At 34.3% G+C, this 23,498-nt stretch overlaps 1 protein-coding gene across 1 annotated transcript; it reads left to right on the plus strand.

Moving 5' to 3' along the window:
- The first annotated feature begins 416 nt into the window (after positions 1-416).
- On the plus strand, positions 417-2,309 carry LOC133804442 (uncharacterized). Its single transcript, XM_062242604.1, has 2 exons — positions 417-884; positions 2,069-2,309. The coding sequence occupies exons 1-2, from the start codon at positions 426-428 to the stop codon at positions 2,165-2,167; spliced, it is 558 nt and encodes a 185-aa protein (XP_062098588.1). The 5' UTR covers positions 417-425; the 3' UTR covers positions 2,168-2,309.
- Positions 2,310-23,498: the final 21,189 nt, after the last annotated feature.

Genomic DNA, 23,498 nt, shown 5'->3' on the forward strand with positions numbered 1-23,498 from the left:
TTATAAAGAAAAATATAAACTTTTATATAACTTAAAAAAAAAACCCTAACGGTAATAATATAAGAGTAATGATACGTGCACCCAAAATATGCACCTAAATATTATACACAGTGACATGTCACTGCTTTTTAAAACAATGAGTCACAATTTTAATAAATGTGATTGGCTAGGCTAAACTGCCACATCACTGTGTGTAATATTTTGGTGTATATTTTGGGTGTACATTTCATTACTCATAATATAATCTCTTCCCGTATTTTCAAGGTACCAGTTGTAAAATCCCATATGTTTATATTAAATAAGTTTTGGACTTAATTGAGAAGGTTTATAAAACAATGACCAAATTGCAATGTCTTGAATTTTCTAGAGAGCGATCGAAAGGAAACTTTTCTACATTTGGAGTCTTTTAGTAAACCTAATGTAAAATGATTAGGTCACGATCAGACTCAACACTTTCTTTCTCTTCCTCCCGTTTTCTTCTTCAAAGATGGCAGCCATGGAAGTTCACTGCCATCGTCACCCACTCCGTCCCAATGTCAAGGACTTTCTTCTCGTGGAACCAAGCCTTGTTAACGATCCCTCACAGGTCCCTCGCTGCTGTAAAGAAGATGAGAAGCTCCTCCGCCTGTCGCCGCCCCTACAACCCCTTCACGATGACGCCGATGCCGGGAATGGATTCCCATGACTACGAAAAGCATGGAAGTGATCTTGGGTGGGAGGGAGAACTCAGCCAAGCTCCCAAACACAATGAAATTGTTGTGGCTAGAATTCTTCATGATGTGGTTGACAACACATGTAGAAGTTTGCAAAACATAGAAGTGGAATTTGGTGTAGATGTAGTTAGATTGGTCACTGGTGTTTCCAAGTTGAGTTATATTAATCAGGTATAACTAACAGCTTATGATTAAAGAGAAATGATTATGATTGTAGTTGGACTTTCGATTGCTTTTCTCATAAAAAAAACAGTTAGGCATCTTGTAACTATTGTTTTTTTAACACGAATAGCTTGTGAGAATATGGATATCTTCATACTGTCAACTATAAAGTCCTAGAAAAATACTTGTTTCTTGAAGATAACCATTAAATGATTAAATAAAATCACATCTGACCCTACCAACTATAAAAAGTAAAGATGCCGTGGAGAGTTTTGTTGTTTCTTCTTCTTAAGCAGTTAAAAAAATATCTTTTTCTTTGTTAAAATGTTTAGATTTTTGTACTTCATTGGAATCGTGGCAGTACATACTATTAATGTTGATCTCATGGATAGTTAGTAGTTAGAGTGTTCTATATATGCTAGATATACTACATGAAACAACTGCATTATTGTGGTATTGATAGGTACTATAGTTTGTTTTATTTGTTGTTTGGAAAAGAGTTGTATGTTTGAAATGTCTTTACACGCAAGTGCATATCCGTTTGGGACTGGAATATGCACATTATCATACAGAGAAATAGAGAATAGGTGGTAGAAGCTTGTGGGTCTGGATCAAATTTTGTGTATTGAAATGAATCAATCTGATAACTTTTTTTTTCCTTTAAAATAATTAGAATGGAGTTAGATTTATATTTTTTTTCTAAAATATGGGGTCTTTCTTGAAACTTTTCTGTTGACTATGATTTTACTTCTACTTACTATTCCGATGATATCAGTTAGTTCAATAACAAAACATAAGGTGCTTTGAGAATGCAGCTTAAAACATGGTATGAGTGACTTATCAATTAAGAATTGGTATATGACTTAGTATATAAAAGAATATGGTCTGTTCTGTTGTTTAATGTTACATTATTCACCTTTGTTTTTGCATTTACATTTAAATTGCTAGCTATCATATCATAATAAAAATAAAGAGTTATTATTAACTTTGCTGGGTACGTATATCAGTACTATGAATTTCTAATTAGTCTTGCCCACTATGTGTTTGGTAAATTGTTTTTAGACACTTTCATGTGTTTATCAATTTTTTTTAATATCTCGTTCTAATAGATGTATCTCTTCTTAAAAACCAATAAATATTTATATTGGACATAGTAATTTAATTATTTTCATGCAATGATTTCCTTGTTTCAGGTTTATATTGGACTACAATTCGAGATTGGGATGCCAGCATGCTTTTCTAATAATTCAAGCTACATTTTGAACATAGGTTTGCCTTTTATTTTTTGTTGATGAGATTTGATCTAATATTTTCTTACACCATTAATTAAAAAACATTTTCCAACCATTATGACCAGGTATTTCTTTTGTATCCAAAATCCTACGTAATTGTTAGTGTATGATTTGCTTAAGATCTTTCATATTGTTTACTTGAGTGGCTTTTCTTGTTACCAATAGTATTAAATTCCGATTTTCATATTTTCATTTACTTGAGTCGAATTTAAGTACTCATATTTTTGTGTTTGAATATGTTTATCTTAGTGGTTCTTAATTAGTGCACCTAACTTTTCTATTTGTAGGAGCATGCCTTTCAGCTCTTAATGTTCTAGATAAGCTTGAATTTGAAGTTCTTTGAGATACCTACTGCCTTGTTGATATGGGTTTGTCGTGGTTGTAGTTTGGTTGGTCAATTTTTTTTAACTTTCAGTTTTTAGTTTGTTGCATAAACGGTCTCTTCATCTTTCTCTTTTAGTATTATTACCCAAAATAACATTGGCCCTTTTACTAATTTTAATATTCTTATATATAGAAACTTTCCATGATATTTATTTGCTCAACTAGACAAAATTCAACAAAAATGTAAGAGGTCAATACATAAGGTAGTATGTATATAGTCATGACATCAATTCTCTATAATTGCATTTATGTAAGCATATATATATATATATAACAAGACTAGTTTACACTACAAAAAACATTACTTTTGCCGGTGCAAATTTAGTAAGGAACTGCGCCGACAAAAGTAAGGAATTGCGCTGGCAAAAGCCCTATGGGTTTTACTGACGCAATTTTGCATCGGCAAAGGTCCACCACATTCTCTTGTCGATAATGGCACTTTTGCCGACGCAAAACGTAATACGCTGGCAATGGTATCTTTTGGCAATGAAAAAATGCACCGGTAAAAATAAGGATGCGCTGGGAAAAATTTTTGTCACGTTGTTGTGGAAAACACTTTTAGCGGCGCAAAAATGCGCTGGCAAAAGATGACTCTTTTAGTGGCGCAAAATTGCGCCGGTAAAAGTTGTGTCTTTTAGTAGCGCGTTTTTGTGCCGAGAAATGTGGATATATGTAGTGAAGATTGAGACTTTTGCCGACGTAATTTTGCGCTGGTAAAAGTTTTTTTAAATAAATTTTTTGATAATATTACTAATTTTATTTTCAATATATTAATATTAATTAATAAATTTCGATTTTAATATATTAATAATTATTTAATTTTTTAGTAGTCTTATTTAATTAGAAATAAAATTAAAATTAAAATTTTATAAATAAATAAAAAAAATTACAACTATTAATATTTATTGTCTCCACTAAACATGAAAATATAAAAGTAGTTTAGTAAATTAAATGTCTAATAAATTAAACTTTAAATAAATAAAAAAAATTATACAAATGAGTACTGCCCGGCTCATCATCCCTGCCCTCGTCAGCATCATCGTCCTCGTCTGGATCCTATTCTGGTAGGTCGACAGTAAAACCAGGAGCCAATTCATCAACCTGCTTAAACAAAGCACTGAGCAGGACATCTTGACGCCGTTGACGACTCTCAAGTTTAGTCGTATACTTCTTTAGGTTCTGATTTTCTAGCATAATGTCCTGAGTTTGCTGCAAAATGGTTTCCACTTCAGGTGGAAATTGCCCCGACATTTGAGAAGTTGACGAAGATGCTTCCCTCTTTGCGCCAATTGCCTTCAACCTAGGAAACCCCCCAAACCCTTTCTTATAACGCGAGCGGGGTCCAAGGACAACCGTTATAATATCCATATCAGGCAAGAACTGACCATTGACATTATCGCCGACACAAGAAGCAGCAGATGATACAGGGGTCGTACTCTGGGATGCTCGACGCTTGGTCATCTCAGTCTGCACAATAAAAAGCACGTATCTCGAATTCCAATATAACATTATTTGAAAACCTAACTTATAAATTTTTAATATAACAACATATAAAATATAACTTTATTATCTATCTGCCAACATCCTATCATTAATGACTGCAGACCAGTGATTGAAAAAGAATGTAATTAATTTTGTTCCTGTATCAGGGAGCAAGTGAACTAAAGTAAATTTGGTCATGGAAATTCATATCTAAATCAAAATTATGAAGATGTTGTTGATATATACAGTAAGTGCAATTAATTCCATTAATAGGGAATTTACGTCTCTAAACATATACATCAACTATATTTGCATGTTTTTTATTTAGATATGGATTTTCATGACCAAATTTACTTTAGACTACAAGCTCTCTGATATGGGGACAACATTAGTTACATTCTTTTTTATCTTAATCCACAATCATTAATCATAAAAATATTGGCACATAGATTATAAAGATTTAATTAATAATTAATAAATAATTAATAATTGATACCAACCAATTAATAATTAATATTTATTAATTATTTACTAAACTTTTTTAAAGTTAAATGATCATAAATTAGTTAAGGTTATGCAACTTACATGTTTTGTCGCCACTACATCACTAATCCACTTATCCTTCTCCTTGTGGAGGTGCTCGAATGTGTCGATCATGCTCGGAAGCTCACCAGTAGACGAGTCCATCTAATAAGACAAATTATTTAAACATTGTTACCTTTATAATATTTTCATAAATATAAGGATATAGGTTATTATAATTTACGTGATCATAAACATTGGGCAACGATGGATTTGGAACCGTGTCCTCCTGGTATGGTCATTTTTGCTCGAGCTTCTTTATTTCTCTTCGATATACACTTCAAACAGAAAATAGTACTCATTAATCTGAATTGTAATTTTATAATTAAACATTAATGTAAAATCTACGGCATACCAGCTGAGAATCAGAAGCCCAAAAATCACATAGAATTGCCCAATCAGAAGAAGTAATCGACCCAAAAGGTTTTGAATTCGCTCTCTCGTTGTCCACCTCTCCTCCAACCTCTACCAGTGTTTCTTCATCGTATGACGTCAATCAGTCAAATGCTTTTGCATTTGTCTTACCATGGGATCGTTGATTACTGGATTGTCTTGTGGATAAATGAATTTGTCCTAAAATCACAATTAAATTTGGAATTTGTTAAAATATTATGTAGATAGACAAAATCTTTAATAGTGAGTTATTAAAGGTCTAAAAAATGCATACAGATAGCCTCTGTCGAATAACTTGGATATCAGCTGGTTTTACTTGTTCCCAAGCTAGTATAGTTGGGGGCATGGTGTTACACAAATAACGAGCCATGGAATTGTTGAACCACTTGCCGTACATTTGAATAGCTTTTCCAGTTTGTGCATCAAACTCTACTTTTAGATGGCTAACTTTTTTGGTGGCCAGCTCTTTCTCGATATTGACACCGTAATAAGCTCCCCTGCCCCTCTTGGAGCTACCACCTGTGTCATTACTTGGTTCGGCAATTCTACATTAAAAAATTCATTAATTAACTAATTCAAATTTTGTATGTTTGTTGTTTTTTGTTATAAAATTAACATTTTATTACTTATGGTCTTTCCCAACCTAACCTATTCCAACCTAGTGGATCCCTTGGAGATAGTAAGCAGTCATGTACTTTTCCACATTTTTTCAAGATGTTTCTCAAACATCTTGAAAAAATGAGGAATAGCACATGAATACATTGACTATCCCCAAGGCATCCACTAGGTGCATGTCTATTACTTTTATATATATATATATATAATTAACATTTTAGTACTTGTGATATTTCCAAACCTACCCTATTCCGACCTAGTGGATCCCTTGGAAATAGTAAGCAGTCATGTAGTTCTCCACATTTTTTCAACATGTTTCTCAAACATCTTGAAAAAATGAGGAGCAATACATGAATACATTGGCTATCCCCAAGGCATCCACTAGGTGCATGTGTATTTTTTTTTGTTATAAAAATAACATTTTATTACTTATGGTCTTTCCCAACCTACCTTATTCCGACCTAGTGGATCCCTTAGAGATAGTAAGCAATCATGTACTAATTCTCATTTCTTCAAGATATTTTATCAAATATCTTGAAAAAATGAGAACCAATACATGAATACATTGATTATCCCTAAGGCATCCAATAGGTGCATGTGTATCTGTATCTAATACTATCATTAATTAATGATAATAAATAAAGTTTTCATTGAATTAAATAAAAAGTTGCATATACTTGTTTAAATTACATATCACTGTCCTCATCATCACTAACTACAACATCATTATGAACACCACTATCACTATCACTATCGACTAGAACATTGTCGTCATCCTCATCGTCTTCATACTCGGCCAACGTGTCGTCTTCAAATTCAACTTCATCATCGACAACAAACTCATCTGAACCTTCGCCAACCAAATTATCGACGTTGTACACTTCAGTAGGATTGACATCAACCCGATCATACTGAAGATTATAAAAAATTGGAAGTTCTACCCACAACTGAAATGAAGAAGAATTAACTTCTTGCAATATTGGTATATCATTTGTGGTCTCAGTATCATCAACATCGGAATTTGAGAAATCCCATACATTCCTCGAAATGTATTCATTAACAAGCTTCCAATCATCCCCATTTTTCACATCTCGAAGATAATACACCAACTTCGCTTGAGATGCGAGAATGAAATGATCATCTTTATAACATTCTTCCTTCACATATACGCTCGTAAAATTGGATTCCACTTTAATTCTACTTGTATTGAACCATCTACACTTGAATAGGACAACACTGTAACCCATCAAGTAGGACAATTCAATTACTTCTTCCAGAACTCCATAGTAGTTCACTCCTTCCTCACTCGGCACCATTAGACCGCAATTTTGTGTTTTAAGCTTCATATCACGACCATGAATCACAAATTTCACACCATTCACTATCATCCCTGGATATGAGAACACGGTGCCGCTTGATTTGTTTGTGAGAGCATACAATTCATTATTCACTTCAGTAGGTGTTGACTCATGCAAACCGTTCACCTATCAACATTAACATTGAAAGTTAGTTTTGGATTGATTAAGTGAGGTTTCGGAAAAGAATTGACTAATATACATACTCTTTCTTTGAACCACTGAGGAAAATCAGCTTCTTGTTGAACTTCAAGATTCGAGCCCCCCCCCATCTTCTTAATTCATCCATATGCTCACGACAAACGGACAACAATGTTATGATTTTTGCCTTTACTCGGTATATTAACCAAAAAAATTTATTGAAAAAAGACTAGAAAACACACCTAGGGTACTACTTAATTTCGGCACAATTGTTCAAGATATACCACTCAACCTTTTGCTTTAACTGTGGATTGCGGAGCATACTTGATTTCTTACCAAATGGACGACCAACAACCTTAGAAATAGAATATTCTCGATTTGATTGGGATTCAACGCGATCGTCATTCCTTTCAGGTCGATTGAATCGAGTCTCAACCCACTGGAGGTACATTGAGCAAAAGGTTAAGGCCTCGTTGACCACTGTCAGCGGGGTACCTCAGCACACCATCTTCCTTTGGCCTTTTAGAATAGTGTCATATCATATCCTCTACAGTATATCTCGAACTGTACAACCTTTTCAACCTCGGCGTCAACGGAAAGTACCGCATGACCTTATGAGCCACTTTCTTCCCGTTCCCACGATTATCTTGCCAGGGACACTCACCACAAACCGGACAGAATTCCAAGTTCGCATTCTCCTTCCAAAATAGTGCACAATCATGCTTGCAATCATCGATGGACTCATATCCCAATCTAATACTCCACAACTTTGCCTTCACCTCATAGTTAGACTTAGGTAAAAAAATTCCGTCAGGCATAGCGTCGACTAACAATTCCAGCAAACCATCAAAGTAATGATTGCTGCACTTGTTAATAACTTTCAGATGCATTAGCTTCACCTAGAAGTTCAGCGCGGAATACTTTCTGCAACCTGAGTACAGTTCACTTGATATCTCCTTAAATAAATTGTCATACTTGTCGTGATGTTGAACATCATCTTGGGGAGGATCATTATAGTTTCCACCGGGAACGTCATCTTCAACGTAAACATCCTCCAGTATATCCGCTATCTCATCTCTATCCTGATCTCGTACCACATCTGGTGGCGGCAGCAGCGCCTCGCCATGGTAATGCCACACTTTGTAGGACTGTATGATGCCATTGTTGAATAAATGCATCGAAATTGCATTTATAGGCTGGAACTTAACATTCCCACATTTCTTGCACGGACAACGAACCAAACCCCGATCGTTTACTTAATTTTTAGCGAACTCGAAAAACTCCTTAACACCATTTCTATACTCTAGAGACCAACGATTCCTCGCACTCATACTGCTTCTGTCGCTCGCCATCTTCAAGCGAAACCATTCAAAAAATATTAATAATTGTCTTAAAATAAGGGAAATGATAGTCAAATATTTCATGACCGTTTGTCTCCCTTATTATCTTAGTGAGAATAATATCCTATCTCTGGCAACAATAATTTTTTATATTTACCAAAGAAAATATAGCTAATTATTAATTATTACAATTTTTTAAAATCATTTAATTGTTTATTACTTTTATTTTAAAATTAATTTAATTATTCATTAATTTTATTTTGTAATTGTTTATTAAATTCTTCAATTTGTATTTGATTATTTGCTTAGTTAATAACAATTTTATTATATTTATATTTTACTTAATTATATTTTATTAAATCATTTATATTTTTAAATTTGTTCCATTACAAAACATTTAATATTAATGTTAAAGTTAATTGTTAATTATTATGATTGGTAATTTTACTTTATTTAAATTATAGTTAAAAATTAATGTTTTGATGTATTTTTTAATTGTACTTAAACTTTTATTTAATTAATTATTAAACGTTTATTAATTTTACTAACCCTAACAGGATTTGGGCAGCATAACGACTATATTTCAAACTATCCCAAAAATTTTAAAACCTACAAATTAAACACATATATAACCAGAATATTCCTAGATCATACAAAACATATATATACATTAACAAATACATCAATTTACATATATACAAATATTTTAACTACAAAAAAATATATACCAAAACTGATTTTTTTATTAATACAAAAAAATTATTAAATACATATTTACAAACATATCACATTTAATATAAAATAATTTAAAAATATAAACATACATTATTAATCTGATTTTTTTTTAAGTTCATACTTTAACTAAAATATATATATATATATCACAAAATACAATATAATAAATATTAATAAGCAAAAATAAACAAATACATATAAAGCATTAAAATAAAAAAAATACATATTCAAATTTTTTTTTTTATTTTACAAAAAAAACTAATAAATACAAAAAACATATATTATAAAAATAACTTAAAAATAGTTGTTGTTAAGAGAAACAAATACATATAAAACATTAAAATAAAAATTAATGTTAACGTCTATAATTTTTGTAATTAATGTTAATTTTCCTAAGACTAACGAAATTTGGCCAGCATAACGACTATATTTTAAACTATCCTAAAATTTTATAAAACCTGCAAACTACACAAAATATATAGAATATTCCCAGAGCATGCACAACATAAACCAAGATTAATAACATATATCAAATCTTTTTATATCAGTAACATCAAAACAATTTATTTAGTAAATATTTACAAACAAATAATCTTTAATATAAAAAAATAAAGTATAATGCAAATATACAATATAATATAATAATCTAATCTATTTTTTTAATATACATATAAAGCATTAGAATTAAAAAATATACATACTCAAATCATTTTTGTTTTAATAAATACTAAAACCATATTTCTTTTTTTCTTTTTCATTATTAATCTCATTTTTCTAAAACTACACATTTATTTGTTTTTTTTAACAGAAAAACATAACTATAATATCAAATATCACACACGTACATATATATTAATAGTTCACAATTAATTAATCAATTTTCTAAAAAAAATTAACATTAAATAAACATATGTACACACACATTTACATATATACATAAACGAATATATATACAAAAAAATAGACATATAAATATATATACATATATATATAAACAGACATAAATATATATATACATATATACATAAACTAACCTTTGGAGTTGTTCTACCAAGAGATTGGAGCTGCACCACCTGTTTATAGAGAAAGAACAAAAAAAAAAAAAAGAAATACAATTACAAAATGAGATATAGAGAAAAAAGTCTAAAAATGTTAAAAATTTTGCCATTGGATTTACTAACCTTGAATGAGAAGAGTTTCATTATATGAGCTGAGCTACAGTGAGATTATAGCATGGGGTGGTCGGACATATTAACACATAACTAGAGAGAAGAGAGAAGAAGTTATTGAGAAAAAAATTTGAAAATGGGGAAAAGGGCTCACGGCTGCACTAAAATTGCTATGACTTTTGCCGGTGCGTTTCGTTGAGCCGGTAAAAGTCTAAAAATGCGCCGGCAAAAGTCTTTAATAAAACCCTATGACAAAACGGTGTCGTTTTACTTAGTCCGACTTTTAGCGACGCAAAATAGACTTTTGCCGGCGCAACGAAACGTGCCGGCAAAGGTCTAGCACCTACTTTGTTGAAAACATGCACAAATTTAAAATGAACGTTTTGACTTTTGCCGGCGCGTTAGGTGAAATGCGCTGGCAAAAGTCTGTGGTATTTTAAAAAAAAGAACTGATGAATTATTTATGCCGGCATGATTCACTAAATGCGCTGATAAAAGTTGTTTTTGCCGTCGCAATTCCGAATTGTGCCGGCAAAAACCTTATTTCTTGTAGTGTTAGTGGCATCATAAGAGCAAGTGTTGCGATGTAATTAAAGACCGCATTCTTGTGATTGTACATTAATCTTCTTATCTAGTGTAAGAATTTCAGATTACTAAAATGAGATACTAGCTATAAAAATTTTGTGGGCTAAGTGATATGTATATGGTGGCTACTTACGTAATCATAATCATGTGCTGGTTCTCTATCTTCTTTATTTATACATTTTGTCTTTAAAGTAGACTTAAAAACACCCTTGCAGTGTTTTTTAAAAATAGGTTATAACAGACTAATTTTTTATGTACTATTTTAAGCTCACTTATATCATTTCTTTCAAGGAACACGTGATTTAAGATGAGCAAGTTTCAAGGTATCAGAGAAAAAAGAAAGTAAGATATCTTAGTTTTGTCTTAACTTTTAATTTCATACACTCTTATCTCAGTCTTGACGTGTACATGGTTGTAAACTTTAAATTTCATGAAGAATAATTATGAATTATTTATAGATTCATGCCACGAACTTAAGAATAAAGAATAATGAATGCTTGGCATATTGTTGAGAGATTTAGTAATATATTAAAGCTAGTCAGTTTATTATTGCATGGATGTGTGATATGTTGTTTTTTTTTTTTGTATTGTAGTGACTGATCATAAGATGTTTTTTCAGAGTATTTCCTCATTATAGAGAAGTCATTACTGATTAACTTGACTGACTTTTTCTTTGTTTTCAAATATGCTCTGCTCTTATTAAGGTTTGTCTATTTCTGTAAAGCGTCCCATTTTATTATTTTGTAAAACGTCTCACAACTCGTAAATAATTTAAAAATACTACTTAATATATGAAATTCAGAATTCAGCGGGGTCTTAATAAAATATGCAAGTTGGGCCAATAATTTAAAATAAAAATAAAGAGTTCTTATGTATCGTTTAAAGAAAAAAATAAAATTTAAGTCTCACTGATAGTTTTAAAACTAAAGTCCATAACATGATTTTTTAAACTCGGCGGTTATGTTGATCGTTTATTCGTTCATAGGATACCTTCACACCATACACACCCAAACGTCAGAATTCCCCATATCACAGCGCGTGCCAACGAGAAATTCTATTTATTACCTGAAATGAGAAAAGTAAGGGAGTGAGCTAAAAGCTTAGTAAGGAAGTACAAACTAATACAACAATATTCAAGGAAACACAATAAGAACATATTCATATCGTAAAACTCATAGCATATCTTATCATAGTCATATGACATTTCTTTCATAATCATAATTATACATTATAACCATACATCATAATCATACTCTTTGTGATCATGACGCCTTTATTGTCCATGTCACATCTTGAGGTAATCAGTAAAGGCATAAAACTAGAAAGATCTCTTTTGTGAGGTAAACAGGTTCTCAGGTCCTTGAATAACCTTGGCGCATCCACCCTATGAGTTACGTCATATCCTTAGTAAATCATTTGTTGTATCGCGTTCAGCACACTAGCAACCCTTTGCCTTTTCATATAGTATACAAACACATGAAATCCATTTCATATTAAAACAAAGGAAACACATGTTGCATCATACTCATCATAACATTTCAAGATAAAAATTCTATATCTCATATTACATGGTCCATTATGATTCATAGCACATCATTTTCCTTAGGACAAACCAATATTTCCATTTCATAGCATAAACATAGAAATTCTATCTAACTTCCTTACCTCAGGTCCGAGCAAAGAAAAATTAAGAAAAACTTCACAACGAGCATATAATCATAATCAAACGTCGTCTCTTAGAATCACAAGTCAATACTCATGCCTAGCACATATACCCCACGTATGCATGGGCCATGCACACGTGGTACAAGTTGCCCAATAATCCCAAACCTACACATTTCCACATAAAATGATAAAAGAATAATGCTAAGTCCACCTACTAATCCTTCATGGTTACAAAGTAAAAACTATATGTTTGAACAATAGACATATATCTGAACGTAAAAATGCATTTGCATGCGACATGCATACGTGGGAGTGTTATTAAAATGTAACGTTTTAAAATAACAATTCCTACATGCTTATTCCTTGTTTTTTCAAATAATTTCAGCAACATTATTACTTTACCATTATTTGTTTATTTAAGTCCCAAAGTTTGATTAAACCATTTAATACATTATTTTTACTTTATAAAAGTAATTTATTTAGTCTTTTCTTAATTTCTCATAAAATAATAATTCCATTTATTATTTTAAATTGCATAGAAAATAACAAAATTTGTAGTCATTTAGAAATACTTAATAAATTTCTTGTTTCCTTTAGGAAAATATAGCCTTTCTAAATTTAATAAAAGTTATATGATTAAATGTGAAAAATGTAGTTTCATTTATAATATTTAAGACTTGAATTATTTAGGTGAAAGACTCTTAAATCTTAAACAAAACAATTATTTTAACTTAACAACACAAACTTTCAGCAATTATTTATTTTGTTAAAAAATCATAAGTGAATTCAACCAAAATATTTTTCTCATTTAAATAAAAAAAAACTACGCCTAAATAATAATGTGAAAATTCATGGTTATATTTTAAAAATATCACTTTTACATATACATAACTTAGGACATAATTTATTTGATGCACTAACATTATTTATCTCATTTAGAAGACATTTCTTATTTTTAAATAAAAAATTCCATCAACTAATAATTAATTCAAAATCACAAACTTAGATTAAAAATCACATTTTCTTCATAAATCAGCATGTGTTAATTTGATAAAAACACCATTTAAATATGAAATAAAATATCCTTTTATTTATTTAAAATCAAATATCACTAGAGGCATCACATGTGCATTTTAAAACATTGTTTCACCAATTTACTCACATACAAAAAAATCAACAAGCATAATTAACATTAAATTCATCTTTGATTCATGCTTTTAAAAAAAATGTTCAAACCATAACCTTCATGTATCACTAAATTATCATTTATAAAAGACTCAAGACAAATTCTCAATTTAACCAATTAACCTAGCATGTTCCTAATGAGGATAGGTGACACAAAGTAAAAACAACACAACATGCGTCAACACCCTATAGGTCGAAACCCTCATCATCATCCCATGTTTCTCTTTGCATTTTGTAAGAACATGAAAGAAAACATCACAAACCCTAAGCATATTCCTATTTCCCAAATAACATGACAAAGTTCATAGAACATCAAGAGATACATATACAAAACCCAACATGAAATCGCTTCATGTGCCTTGGCCGAAACTTTCATGGTCATGAACATAAAATACCAAAATCATCATATTTAGTGGATCAAAACCAAAACTCTTGCATGCTTTTGCATAGAACCTTAAAATCAAACAAGTCATAGCATCATATCTTAGGGAAAAACCCTAGGTGTCATAACATCAAATATCACCATGCTCATGATTCTAAGATCAAACAATACCTATAACAAGAGATCAACATAGGTTCCTTATCAATATCAATCCATACTCAAAACCACATACCATCATTAATACCAAATCAAACACAAAAAAATAAAAGTGGATCCATTACCTCTCTTGATTGTAGAATCAAGAACACAATAGTGACAATAACCTAAACTATGGCCACCACTTGTTGAAGCCTAGGGTTTCGAACCCACATAAAGAAAGAACAAAATATTAACATGAAAGCTTGGAAATAAAAAAGATGAGGATATGGATTAGAGGATTTAAATCACTTAAGAATCAAGAACACCAACTTATGCCTTTTTCGAAACCTCCTTCTTCTTCTTCTTCTTCTTTCTTTCTTTCTTCTTTTCTCTCTTTCTCTCTCTATCTCTCACGCTCTCTTTCTCTCCCTCTCTCCTCCTAGCCGACGGCTCCCAAGCATAAAATGGTCTCCTCTTTTCTTTCTTTCTTTCCCTTTTATCTAATCTAAGGAAATAACTAGTCCTTAGATTAAATTTTCTCTTTGTCTTTATTTTCATTTACTTTATTTTTATTAAATTTTTCTTAATTAGAGGAAACTAAAGAGTACATAAAAGATGACAACTCTTCTTCCAATTTTAGCTATAGTCATCCAATCAATTAACTAAATTTCCCAATAAAAAAGGAAAAGAAATCCTCCATTTCCCACTATAGTCCACATGCACACTCCTCTCTTTCCTCTTCTTTTATTTTATTTTTAATTCTTTTAATTAAATAAAATAAAAGAAAATAGTGTGTAGGAAATCTATTGCATGCTCACCGTGCAACCATGCACATGCACACACCCAAGTGCTAAGGTGCATCACTACCTATCATGCACTTTGGTGCATTCAATCAAAGCTCATTTTCTTTATTAATTAAATTAATAAATAAATAGAACAACTAACAATTGAATTCACACAATTCCTTCAAATAAAATTCAAACAATTAAAATAATTCCTAACACTTAACAATTATTTAAAAAAAATAAAGCACAAAATTAATAAATATAAAAAAAATTGGTGCACTACAATTTCTCTAGGGAAGATGCTTGGGCTGATACTTGTAAGCAAACAGAATGGCCCTCAGGGCAAAGATTGTTAGCAAGGTTGGATAACTATTTAGTCTACGTTGTACTTGATTCTTGGCAATAGGCAATATTATTATGTTTGTAGTATCAATTTTTTTATATGGATTTAATGTGTCTTTAGTTGCAATCAATTAGTTGAATAAACTTGTTATACCAGCACTTATATCTATTATGTTCTTTTCTTTCTATTTCTAAATATGTAATTAGTTAGGAACCAAGTAAGGCACACTAGTCTTAACTACTAAATTTTCTTTTTCTAGAACTTTGTAGTTGATATCTCCATCACCAATGTTGTTGCTAGGGAGAAATCTTGATATTCTTCTTCATCACCATAAAGGGCCAACTTTCGTGGAGGTTTCGTAATTAAGCTGCTGCCATCAGAAACGGTCTGAATTTGCCCACTAAATACCTCTGAATTGCAACCTTCAGGTGACTTCAAATTGTAAAACTGTCATTGGTGTTATTCATAGTACCAAGATGAGTTTGAAGGACTTCAATATTATCATCATTGAGATTAACTTACACTACTTCTGTTTGCTTAAGCTTTATTCACACTCCTAGACTTTGTAAAGAGCTTGCTTATAACTAAGCTACTTTTTCGCTTAAAACTATTCTAGTTGCTTATAACTTAGCTACTTTGGGTCTAGGTTTTTAGCTATGTGATGTTTATTAGTTTATGGGACATCTTGTTAAGATTGATAAATGTGAAAAGGTTGATTATTAATATTTGTTCCAAAATTTATTTATTTAGATTTGTAACTGTCTCATTCAATGTATAAATTTTGTTATTTTAATCTATAAGTTTTCAGATTTGTACATAAATATTTTTATTTAAATCATTATTTTTAATTTAAAATAAATATAAATTAATATTTTAAAAATTAAAAATATAACATTTAAGGGCACTCTTTGCGCTTCCTCAAAATATTTTTTTAAGGGCACGCGAAGAAATTCCTGAAACTTTATTTAAAGGCATTCAATGAGATTTTTTAGAACACGCAGTGTGAGCTCTAAAAATATTTTTTTAGGGCTCGCAATGCACTTCCTAAAAACAATATTTTAGGGCTCGCAACGCGCACCCTAAAAAACCTCACTTTTTAAGGCTCTCAAATAGAGGGGCGCGTCCTAAATTTTTTTTTTTTTTTTTGTAGTGTATGTATGAATAATACGTTATAGTTCACATGACTTTCCTCTATTAATGATGTTCACTTGTACTATGTATGGGGTTACATTGGGTTGCATTTTGCAATTTACAAAAGAATGCTTTAAAGTTGTTTTAGATTGCAATTTCTTGCATTTGAGATTGCAGTGGATTTCTTTATGTTGCATTGGGCTTGCATTTCAGGTTGCATTAATTGTATAAGGATGAAATGTCAAAATGAGTTTTTTAAAGTTGTTTTAGGTTGCATGAGAATGAAAATAGAATATTAGATTTTTAAAGATGATTTAGGTTGCATGAAGTTTCATTAAGCTTTCATTTGAGATTGTAGTAGGTTGCTTGAGTTGCATACAAATGAAATTAGCATGAGTTTTTTTATGTTGTCATGGTTTGGATTAAGTTGCATATGAATTTTCATGAGTTCTTTTAAGTTTCCGTGAATTGGATTGGGTTGTAGTTAGTTGCATAGGCTAGCATTTGAGGTTGAAATGAGTTCTTAAGTTTTCGAAAAGGGCATTTGTGTTGCTTTAAGTTGCTTTTGAAATTGCATTCTATTGCATTGGGTTGCATTTGACATAAAAATTGGGCTTCATTGTTTTTCTTGTGTTAATTTAGCTTGTGTGAGTTGTAGTGAGTTGCTTTAGATTACATTGGGTTCTTTAAGTTGCTTTAGGTACTTTAGGTTGCATTGAGTTGTTCGGGGTTGCATATGACTTTATAGATTGGGAATAGTGAGTTGAATTGAGGTTGTTGCAACGTATGCAACCTCTTCAACATATGTTGCTTCTACTTTTGAAACCTTCGCAACTTCTCTCGCCACATCTGCAACCTTTGAAACCTGAGTTGCAACCTTTGCAACCTCTGTTGCAATATCTGTAACCTTTGAGGTTGTATAGGCATGCATGGACTTGCATTTGAGGTTGTTTTAGGTTCCATTGGGCATGCATTTAAGGTTACAATGGGTTAAATGAGTTGAGTTATTTTAGGTTGCATTTGAAATTGCATTGAGTTGCATTGGAATTGCATAGGCTTGCACGAGTTGCTTTAGGTTGCATGGGGTTGTAGTGGGTTGCATTTGAGGTTGCAAGGAGTTGCAATATAGTAAGTTGTATGAGTTGCATAAGAATGAAATTATAATATGAGTTTCATGGGGGTTATAGTGGGTTTCATGGGCTTGCATTTGATGTTGCAGTGGGTTCCTTTGGAATGCTTTAAAGATCACTAGGCTTGCTTTTTAAGGTTGATTTAGGATGCATTTGGCTTGCATTTAAGTTAGCAGTGGGTTGCATTTGGGTGTGTATGTTTCCATGGGTTGTATAAGGTTGCATCTGAGGTTGCGGTGGGTTCCTTCAGGATGTTTTAGAATGCACTGAGCTTGCATTTGAGGTTGCAGTAAGTTGCTTGAGTTTTATTATAATGAAATTTCTAAATAAGTTTGCAAGTTGTTTTGAGTTGCATTAAGTTGCGTGGACTACTGTTTAAGATTGCAGTGGGCTGCGTGTGCTTCCATTTTGAGGTTGTAACATATGCAACCTATGCCAAAAATTTTAAATCCTTTTCCATGTGAGGTAGCTTTTGGTAAGCAACCTTTGTTGTAGTTTATTTTAAAACCTCTTCCATTTGAGGTATCTATTGGTATGCAACTTTTGTTGAAATGTGTGCAACCTCCGCTGCAATGTTTGGAACCTTTACGACAACATCTACAACCTCTATTGCATCATTTGAAACCTAATGTGCAACCTCTGCATCCTTAATTTAGAAATAAGATTTTATAAGTTGTTTTACTTGCATACAAGGTTGCTTAAGTTATTTTTTTAATTGCATGAGTTTCATGGGTTTGCATTGAGGTTGTAGTGGTTTGATTGAGGTTGCATTAGACTTGTATTTGAGATTGCATTGGGTTGCAAATTGACTTGGTTGTTTTAACATGATTATCAAGTTGCTAGCTTTTACATTTTAATTGGGAAACTAGCAAAGAAAGACATTACATTATAAAAAGAGTTAAAACTTGAAAAATAAAGCATTAACAGTAAATCAATAAAATAATAATATAAATAATTATATGAAAAATAAATGGTCAACAAGAACAACTTTAATAAACTTACAAATGAAAGTGAGATGAAGAATTTAAGTTAAAAGACCGAAAAAAAAAAAAACTGATTAATCACCTACCCAATTATCAATCTAAGAATTGTCTCTGCCCTAGATCATCTACATAATACGAGGACATCAAATAATAAAAAATCCTAGATCTATGACATTCGATATCAAAGTCAGTTTTCAGAATCTCCTTCCTGCCAATGAAATACTCAACAAATGAGAACATGTATACCGCGCTATCTCTGTACAAAAAAAAAAAGTCAAATTCAATAAACAATTGTACTTCCTAATTTCAGCACGAGTCCTTTATTCAGCTCGAGTACAACTGGCAAGTAAAGGCACGAAAAAAAAAGGCCAATGAATCTGTGTATTCTCTAAGAAGACGGCACGGTCCCCAAGGTGATGGCACGAGCTGGGGTGTATATAGAGATAGGCACGAACTTATAATATGTATAAGGCATATCATCAATGGCACGAGCTCATGGTTTATTCAGCTCGGAGCACGCTAAAGATCTAGCTTGTCCTTGGATCCCTGAAAACTCGGACACGTTATATTATCGTGCATGGCCAGACATGGCATGTCCGCGGATCCCTGAAAACCCAGACACATAATATAATCGTGCATGGTCAGGCAGGGCATGTCCACATGTCCCTAAGGATCTAGGATCAGTTTTATTTCCTGATCAAACCATACCTTAGGATAAATTGGAATATTTATAATAAGTGTAATACAGATTAAAATAGGTGATAAGTCACGTGATGACCCGAAGACCTGTCCAAGGATTTTCTCTATAAATACTGAGATCTTGGATAGAAGGAGGGGGGGAGGGGGATTTTTCCTGTAATACTAAAACTCTGTCAAAATTCAGAGAGAAAGACAGTAATAACATAGACTCCATAACTATGTGGATTTAATCACTGAACCACATAAAAAAAGACTAGTGTTCTTTGAAATTTCCTTTAGAGAATTCTTGAGAGTCCTTTTCTTATTACGGTTTATCATTAAGCATTAATTCATTCCAGTTATTCTCTTAATTCACTATTGGCGAAAAACCACGTCAACAATTTGGTGCTTTCATTGAGAGCTGCAAATTAGTGCTTTCGTCAAAATTCCAATCAAAGTTCATCATAGTGGTCACTCGATCGAGACACAACAATGAGATGGAACAGCCTGGTGGGCAGGAGGCTCACCATGCCGCTGTTTCCAGTGAGCATAGCCCTGAAATCCAGCAACGGTCGGGAAAGCAACCGATGGGCCACGGCGACACTGGGAGTTCGGCGTCATTATCGCTAAATCCGAATCCAGATTACTTGACTGCGGTAGAATTGGAAAACATACAGTTAAGAAGCAATTTGGCCAAAGCAAACATGAAAATCGAGGAGGTTTTGGACCGACTACCCCCTCTTGCAACTGACGTTAATATCGGAAAGAGGCAAAGTGGGTCTCATAAGTCCCACAGGAATGACCGATCCAAACCAAGCCGGTCAGGCAGAACTGCCACCCCAAGTTCTGCGCCCATGGCCCCATGGCCCTCCCAGGGGTCATCAACAAGTCAGCCGGTCAGTTAGGACCTCGATCCCAAGTTCAGTACCACCGTCGTATGCACCTGGAAATGCCCATGACAACCCACGTGGAAGGTCCGGGGCAGGCTCGCAAAGACAGCATGTTCCAGCCAACCCTCCTTCGTCACGATCAGATCACCAGACGCAGAGAGTTAGAAATGGTGGAGCAGAACGACCGCAGACTAATTTGGTTCATTCTGACAGGTCAAGAATTGCCTCGTAAGTTAGGCATCCCCCATCACCCATAAGACATCCAACACCGCCTCATTCTGCGCGAAATGTTCATGCTTATGGGGACAGCAGGAGAAATCGTCCTCCTGTTGCCCCTACTTATGCCCCGCGGACGCGCGTCAATGATCCAGATCCTCAGCCTCAACCACGAGCACTGAGTTTCGCTAATGGGAGTTATTGGACTGGGAGCCATCGAAGTGACAGATCCAATGCGGACCTGAAAAATCACTTGAGTTCGGCTCAGAGCCCTTGGTTCTATCCACAACATGATCTGCGAGATCGCCTAAACTCATAGAGGAGAAATTCAGTCCGAAATGAAGGAGCCAGTTACACTCATCAAGAGGGAGGTCCTTCTGAAGTACGTGATAATGGGAATGTCCCACCAAACCAAGCTCGAACTTGGAGGGACAACAACCCACCGAACACGTACGGTATGACGGAAGCTGTTGAACAACCCCAGAATAACCAAGGAATCAAAGACCAAACCCTCGAAAGGTTAGCCCAGATGGAGGAGCTGATGAAGACTCCTATCAGAAAAGGAAAAAGATGAATATGATTCAAAGGATGAGCTTGAGCTTTTCGCCCCAAACATTGCGGCAACTGCATACCCACCGGGTTTCAGGATGCCCCATTTATCAAATTTGATGGAGATGGAGATCCGTCTGACCATTTGGGGATGTTCAACACCCTGATGATGGTCCACAACATCGGGCCCGAGCTAAGGTGCCTAATATTCCCATCGACTCTGATCGGGGCGGCTAGGCAATGGTTCAAATAGTACAAAAAACACTCTATCAGCTCGTGGAAGAATTTCTTTGCTGATTTCAAGAGAGCTTTCAGGGCTTCTTAGGTAGCTCGGATTAAGGCCGAATCCCTTGCAAATGTAAAGCAGCAGCCCGGAGAACCTTTAAAAGCATACCTGAGTAGGTTTGCCAGTGTTGCCGCACGAGCTAGAGATGCCGGCGAGAATTCTAAGCTCATGGCAATGAGGACGGGAATCCTTGTGGGAGGCGACCTATGGCAGGAACTGCAGAGAAAGGGAGTTAACACTGTGGATGAGTTCATGAACCAAGCTCAAAGGTGGATTAACCTAGAAGAGGCGCGAGCTTCTGTAACAGGAACTAGCCCAGTCCAGCCCCTGTTCAAGCCATTGGAGCGGCAACAAATGTGGCTGGTGCTGCAGCTCAAACCGTTGCCCAGAATAACCAAGGGGGTAATAAAATAAAGGGAAATGGTGAGGGCGACCAGAGCGGGTTAAAGAAAAACAAATTCATGGAGAAGTTTAAACCGTTATATGCAACTTATATCAACCTCACGGATACTAGAGAATGCATCTTCTTGGCAAATTCTGGTCGCTTTCCGTGGAAGAAACCATAGCCGTTAAAGAATCAAAAGGCGAAAATAGATCCCTCAAAATTCTGTCGATTCCATAATGATATCGGTCATAATACTGATGACTGCAGACAACTAAAGGATGAGATCGAGACTCTCATCAGGGCAGGACCTTGGCTCAGTACGCCCGGAATCGAGTGACTTCCAGACAGCCCGTTGGACAAAACATTCCATCAGCTCTGGAGGCTCAAATGAATCAAAATGGAGATCAGGTGAATGAAGACAACCCTCATCCGATAACGGGAGGAGATATAGCAACAATTTCTGGAGGTCCTCATCTAGCAGGCACGAGCAGAGGTGCCCAGAAGAGGTATATCAACGAGCTAAAATCCCACAACGGAGTGGAATTTGTTCCGGGGCCGCGATCATCAAAGCATTAGCAATTGGAGAAGCAACCAATCACTTTTACGGAGGAAGATGCTAGTCATGTCCAGTTCCCACATAACGACCCTCTGGTCATAACGGTCCAACTCGCCAATTGGAGAGTTAGGAGGACACTAGTAGATAATGGGAGTTCCGTGAATCAACTCCTTAGGTCTACCTTAGAAACAATGGGGTTGTCTGTAATAGACCTGAAGGAAACTTCCATGATTCTGTATGGATTCTCTGGTGAGGGGTCAGTGGCCATTGGGACAATCGAGCTAGTGATAACGATGGGTGAAGGTTCACGAACTGTCTCCAAGCTCCTGGAATTCGTGGTCATCGATTGTCCAATGGCCTATAATGCGATCTTAGGTAGACTTGCATTGATGGCATTTGAAGCCATAACCTCTATCCATCACCTAGCAATTAAATTCCCCTCCTCTGCGGGAACATGCACTGTCAGCGGCAATCAGCTCACTACCAGGGAATGCTATATCATTTCAACTAAGGGAAAGTCACAACCCGGGCAGCAGACAATGACAGTAAGTGACGGAGGTAAGGAGACGGAAGATGCTCCTGGGACGGAAGAACCTCAAAAAGCCAAGGATAGATACATCACCCCAAGTGATGATATCGACCCCTAAATAGGCAAGGACAAGTCAGAGCTCCAGGCTATCGAGGAGCTCGAGGAGGTAAATATAGATCCCAAGGACGCCTTGAGAATCGTTAAAATTGGGAAAAATCTCGATGATGGTAGAAAAAATGAGCTTGTAAAATTCTTGTAGGAGAATCTAGATGTATTCTCCTAGTCTCATGAGGACATGGTAGGGAACAGCCCGAGCGTGATCACGCACACCCTGAATTTGGATAAAAGCGTGCCCGCCAGATCCCAAAAAGAGAGGCGTCTGGGAACAGTCCGAGATGAGGCGTTGGAGGAAGAAGTAACTCGGTTATTAAAGTGCAGGTTCATTCGTGAAGCAAAATATCCAATCTGGGTCGCGACTACTGTCCTGGTCCCGAAGCCAAACTGAAAGTGGCGGACCTACATCAATTTCTCCAACCTGAACAAAGCTTGTCCTAAGGATTGCTTTCCATTGCTGAGAATTGATCAGTTGGTAGATGCCACCGCGGGGCACGAGATTATGTCCTTCATGGATGCGTATTCTGAATATAACCAGATCGCAATGAATCCTACGGACCATGAGCATACTAGCTTTATGACTCCAACAAATGTATACGGTTATA

Source organism: Humulus lupulus, chromosome X (assembly GCF_963169125.1).
Source record: "Humulus lupulus chromosome X, drHumLupu1.1, whole genome shotgun sequence".
NCBI classification, from domain to species: Eukaryota; Viridiplantae; Streptophyta; class Magnoliopsida; order Rosales; family Cannabaceae; genus Humulus; species Humulus lupulus.

Excerpts from the sequence above, each read along its gene's own strand:
- LOC133804442 (XM_062242604.1), top strand. The coding sequence starts at position 426 with ATGATTAGGTCACGATCAGACTCAACACTTTCTTTCTCTTCCTCCCGT. Across the intron at positions 885-2,068 it reads AGTTGAGTTATATTAATCAG|GTTTATATTGGACTACAATT; the intron begins GTATAACTAACA and ends TCCTTGTTTCAG.